Here is a 6,000-nt window from a genome sequence, read left to right on the forward strand (position 1 = left end):
TTAGGCACATATAGAAAATCTGTGCATATTTCCATTCAAAAAATTATCTTCTCTGTTAATGCTTTCGGGAATTTAAGGAGATTTTCGTTTGACAACTTTTCAAAGATTTGAGGCAAGTATAATGAAGTTGTTCATCAGATTTTAAGTACGAGATAACGTTTATACGAATTTTCCCCACAGTTTTGATTGCTGTGTTTTAATTAAATGTTAACATGTTTCAACAAGACTGTTCAATATATTGATGCAGTGATTCTTGTGTGAGCATTCAGGTGATTGATGAAGGAACAAACTGGTATAAATGTCTAAAGAGCAAAGAAATAAATGACTCCTTACTACCACTAATTTCATGACTTTTTTCCCGAGAGATAAAATTTTAAAAGGGTATTTCTACAATGAAAATGCTAGAACTTCTTCCTCATAGGGTTCAATCTCTCCTAAGATGTTTTTCTGCTATTTCTTAATTATTTCAGACAAGGAATGAAGGAAGACAATATCTAGAAAAATAGTAAATAGTTCTTTTGAATATATAAAAAAATCTAGATTTTACTTCTCTCCCCTCCCATTGGGGGAAATAAGGAAACCTAAGTATGTGATGTTAGAGAGATTTATTTAATAGTTGTATACATTTTTAGCAAGTAGACTTATTAGCTTGCTATGTTTTAGTAATAGGCACCGTTTCCAAATAAAAAGACAGTTTATGCCTGAGCAAGTGTTATAAGAGCCAATGAATTTCCCTAGGGGGATTTTAGGTTGTTCAGCCTAATTTTCTAAGTTATTTTTTCTAAAACAGGTTTTGGGAAACAAGCATTTTGCTTGAGTCAGGAAAGCTTTCATCTCCTTTTTAGTTAACATGGTAGCCTATTACCTTCTTGTTTTCTTACATTTTTCTGTAATTTGGGGTATATTATTGCACCATCCCTTCTTGGTTATTTTTGACTTGTTCTCATTTTCAGTGAGTCCCCAAAGTACCTAAATCCTAAAGGGAGAGAAACCACCCTAGCATCTTTTATAATTATGATAGATTGTTGTGTTTCTTCCTCGGATAAATATAACACCAAATAGACTTGGAGACTTCTCTCCTGGAGAGAAGAGCTAAATGGGCATGTTACACTCCTTACTCCCTTTCTGTTCATTTGGATGAAAAAACAAAGTTTGTTCCCCAATTTTATTCCATTCTGTGTGTACATGCGTAGATTCAGTGCTATGGATGTGTCAGAATTCTCATGGCACAGCTTTCCTGTCCCTCCGCATTCTGGTTATCTTAGTATCACAAGGAGGCAACAACATTTGTGCAGGGTTTACATAATTTGCTTTTTGCAAGTACCTCAAAGCATTATGTTGGTATCACAGTTTTCTTTATGAAGGTAATTTAAGCACAGTGTTTGTCTCTTGGATACCAAGATATTTTATTTGAGCCTCCTCTATGGAATTTGCCAGTGGAGACTGTATTTTGAAGTTTGTTTTCTTTAGTTAGTTGTTTTCTCTTAAAAGATCATCAGAACTTTAAGAAATGAACTGACTGCTGGGGTTGTAATCCTGCACTTAAGCGCTAGCTCAGATAATAGAGCAGTTAAGAGCTGACAGTGAGTAGTACTACCATTTAGACCAGCCCAAGCCGTCAGTTCTGATGTCCCTTCAGATTCTCTCATTTTCTCTGTCCTTTCTACCCACATGATTTTTTCTAAAGAGACGTGATTAAACGATGCAGTCATACATCTCACAGTCAGAACTCATTCTTTTTGTTTATTGTGGGAGGAATTTTCAGACCATGCCTTTTGAGAAATATAAAACATTATAACTTTGACCCAAGAGTGAACGTCATTCAGTAGTGTCCAACTCTGCGACCCCATGGACTGTATAGTCCATGGAATTCTCTAGGATAGAATACAAGAGTGGAGTAGCCTTTTCCTTCTCCAAGGAGAGGACTAATTTAGACTTTGCTCTTTGTTGTTGTTGTTGTTGAAAACCAAATGCAAAGAAATAATGCAACATAATTATGTTAAGAAGATAGAAAATTATGCCTTGCCATAATTTGTTTTGCTCAAAGTCTAAAAGTTGTCCATGTCTAACTCACACTCATACTCATTCTTACATATTGCAGGTAAATGGTATTCCTGAAGAAAGAAAACTAACCGAAGCAATGAATTTGTAATCAGACGATATAGCACTTTTGCGTGTGTGAGTGCCCAGTCACTCAGTTGTGTCCAACTCTTTGGGACCCCATGGAATGTAGCCCACCAGGTTCCTCTGTCCATGGGGTTTTCCAGGCAAGATTACTGGAGTGGGTTACTATACCCTCCTCTAGGAAATCTTCCTGACCCAGGAATTGAACCCGTATCTCCTGCATTGCAAGCGGATTCTTTACCACTTAGGCCACCTGGGAAGTCTTAATATAGCACTTTTATTTTTTTTCTCTCTTCCAATAATGCATGAGCTTTTCTGACATATGGTATGCATGTTGACAGTATTAAGTATATACCAAATAATATACAGTATAACATTCATTTTACTAATTTTTTTTGTACTTAAGGCATTTTTGACAATTTGTAAAACATTGATGACTTTATATTTGTTACAATAAAAAGTGATCTTTAAAATAAATATTATTAATGAAGCCTGATGTGTGGCAAAATTTACTTCAGAAACTATTTGATTGCCTCCTGTGTAGTAGGAATCTTTTATTGCTAGGAACAGGTTCACCTATTTATTCTTTATTTAATGAGATTTTTATTAAGCACTTCCTGTAATATATAAATATATGCTCTTGTGTTCCAAGTGAGTAACACATTTACTTAAATAGCGTTGTGGCCTGTAAAGCTTATTCTTTTATATACTGCTTCTTGGAGTGTTTAGGGTAAATGTGGTTCTTTGGATCTGACAGTTCAGATCTACAGTTCATGAAGGGCTGCCCAGACTGCATATTTACCCTGACTCTATAATCACCTATTTGGTTTTAGAAGCATGCCAGGAGTTGTTGCTCAAAAAGAGAACAGTTGCCTGCTGCTGATGACATGAATTAGCTCCAAAACCCCAGGATCTCCTGTGGTAACACTAAAGGCTTAGCAGAGTGTCTTTATAACATATTGGCCTGCTTCATGCATTGTGGACACTATTCAGACCAGTGTGTCCATCAGACAAGCTCAGAGGCTGTCTGGGAAACCTTGTGGTCTAGACCATCTGGAAAATCTTCTCTTAATCCGCTCTGGGCAGATTTCTGTATTACCTATTAATTAATTGCTCAGAGTACACAAATGCTATGTAAATCTGATTCCAGAATCCAAAAAGATTCCGTCAGTGTTGTGTGCAACGACTTGTCTTCCACTTAGGGGGGCATACTCTATCATGTCCTTGACATTGAAGGTTCTCCTCCCAAGCACTCCTTCCTGGGACTTAACAGAGAATGTGGTGTTGGTGGTTTAGTCACGAATCATGTCTGACTCTTAGAACTCTATATGGACTATAGCCTGCCAGGCTACTCTGCCCATGGGATTTTCCAGGCAAGAATGCTGGAGTGGATTGCCATTTCCTTCTCCAGGGGATTTTTCCTACCCAGGGACTGAACCTGCATCTCCTGTGTCCCCTTCATTGGCAAGTGGATTCTTTACCACTAGCACCACCTGGGAAGCCCTGAACACTAATGAGTCAGCTACAGTTTGTGTTACAGTTATCCCTCCAATGGCTGGCAAAAGGGTAAGGTACATAAGGTTGAGTGTTCTCCACAATCTAATGGACAGAAAAAGGCAGGAATGGTATCTTATTCACATTTCACAGAATTAAAATGTTACTTGTGTTTTATTGAAACCTTACCACGTTATTAATAAATCTCATGTTTTAAAAGGTTGTACATGGGCAACAAGGATTTCCCTGGTTAGATCATCTCACTTTACGTTCCATTAATAGGCTGCAGTTCATTGTAGGTAATTTATCACCTAGTTTTCATATTGATGTTTATAGTTGTTAATATCGTGGCAGCGATGGTGGCGTGCTGCTTGGATCTTCTTTCAGGAAAGAGTTTGCCATTCAGCTGCGAGGAGAATGGTTAGCTGAGAGCTTCCAGTTGTTAGCACCTTCAGGATCCGCTTTTGGCCTTTGAACAAAGGCAGAGCCTTCTTGGGCAGCTGCCCTCCAGCCATGACTGAGCATGGTCTGAGTCCTAGGGCCTGGTGTGTGTGTGTGTGTGTGTGTGTGTGGGCACGCTCAGTCATGTCTGACTCTTTGTGACCCCGTGGACTGTTGCCTGCCGGGCTCCTCTGTCCATGGGTTTCTCCAGGCAAGAACACTGGAGTGGGAAATCTTTATTTTGGAGCTTTCTATTGGATTAGCAGTGGCTGTCAGATGTGTGTTGTGGTCAGATGCCCTCCTTCCCAATCCTGCTTCCTCTCCATCCCCTTTCCTTTCAGAGATGTCAGATTCCCATCATTGGGTTCAAGATTTTCCCTGAGGTTGAAGATTTTCCTTGCCCAGTTCTGCTTCCATCCCCTCTTAACTGTCACAGCTTTGGTCCTAATAAACATTTGAACTTGCAATTCTGTTTCAACATCTACTTTCCAGAGGCTCCAACTGATCATTATAATACTTCTTTACATTCCCAATCACAAATGTGGATCATTTGAATCAGTTCTGATGAGATGGATGAAACTGGAGCCGATTATACAGAGTGAAGTAAGCCAGAAAGAAAAACACCAATACAATATACTAACACATATATATGGAATTTAGGAAGATGGCAATGACGACCCCGTATGCAAGACAGGGAAAGAGACACAGATGTGTATAATGGACTTTTGGACTCAGAGGGAGAGGGAGAGGGTGGGATGATTTGGGAGAACGACATTCTAACATGTATACTATCATGTAAGAATTGAATCGCCAGTCTATGTCTGATGCAGGATACAGCATGCTTGGAGCTGGTGCATGGGGATGACCCAGAGAGATGTTATGGGGAGAGAGGTGGGAGGGGGGTTCATGTTTGGGAACGCATGTAAGAATTAAAGATTTTAAAATTTAAAAAAATAAAAAAAAAAGAAACTGTCAAAAAAAAAAAAAAAAAAACAAATGTGGATCAATGGTTCAAAAATGGCTCACTGAAGAAAAAAAGTGATAAAAAAAATAGGCACCTTATGCCAATAGGTACACACTATAATTCAAAACAATGCCGTGAACGTAAGAAATGATTAGGGCTCCCATTGAAAATATAGACTATAAGTCTCTACTGGAATACATGATTTTTGGTGTGGATTTTACATCAAAGAAGCCCAAACAGAAAAGTGCCAGCCTTAAAAGTGGATTTTATTGGGTCAGAAATCTGTTCCCTAGTACCTCAATATTTATTGTCTGTTTTTGCATCCTTTTCAAACAATACATAATCCCTTTTTAATAAACCAATTGGGAATGAAACTGATTGAATTTATAGGTAAATTCAACACAGAAGTAGTGAATTAGCTTGGTTCTCCCCAGAACAGGCCATTCATTTTGGGAGGTAATCCCAGGAAGCCAGAGTATAGAAGCAGAAAGGGTGAGGAGGTTAGGAAGACAATGAAGGGTATGTCACTGAATCTGGCTATTCTCCTGGAAAGCGTAACTCAGTCCTACTGGGATCCTCTAGTGAACTGTGTAGTGTGAACCTCGGAATTTTCCCGCCACATGACAGAAGGTTTAGACTTCTCATTCACTGAATCACCATCTTGTAGTTGAGTTGCTCGGGAGGGGCATTAACTCCCCTGCACTGGTGGGCTCTGGCTGAGTGAGATGCTGGTGCTCTGGAGAAAAAACTGGGGCAGAGCAGCTCAGAATTGCTATGGACACTGGAGGTGAGAAACTCAGAAAGCTGAATGAGCTTTTAGCAAAATGTCTTGATCAAGGATTGTTGACAGGGTTTAAAGGCAGCTATTATCACTAGTACTTATTAGCTGACACTTCAGTCCACAGTCTTGCACGACATGCCAATTAACTTGTGGTATACATGAGACTGTGAGAAGGGGATGACCCAGGATGAGATGG

General features: G+C 39.1%; 1 protein-coding gene across 8 annotated transcripts in view; it reads left to right on the top strand.

Annotated features, from left to right (window-relative positions):
- Positions 1 to 2,614, top strand: part of SGCE (sarcoglycan epsilon) — a 67,741-nt gene extending 65,127 nt beyond the window's left edge. For 4 of the 8 annotated variants that reach the window (XM_018047411.1, XM_018047417.1, XM_018047410.1 and 1 more), the window contains one exon: positions 78 to 160. In XM_018047411.1, the coding sequence (XP_017902900.1) occupies positions 78 to 145 (68 nt within the window). In that variant the 3' untranslated portion in view covers positions 146 to 160. Of the gene's footprint in view, positions 1 to 77; positions 161 to 2,101 lie in introns of those variants that run through there. The other 4 variants (XM_018047414.1, XM_018047412.1, XM_018047418.1 and 1 more) reach the window with 1 other exon arrangement.

Source organism: Capra hircus, chromosome 4, assembly GCF_001704415.2.
Source record: "Capra hircus breed San Clemente chromosome 4, ASM170441v1, whole genome shotgun sequence".
NCBI classification, from domain to species: domain Eukaryota; kingdom Metazoa; phylum Chordata; class Mammalia; order Artiodactyla; family Bovidae; genus Capra; species Capra hircus.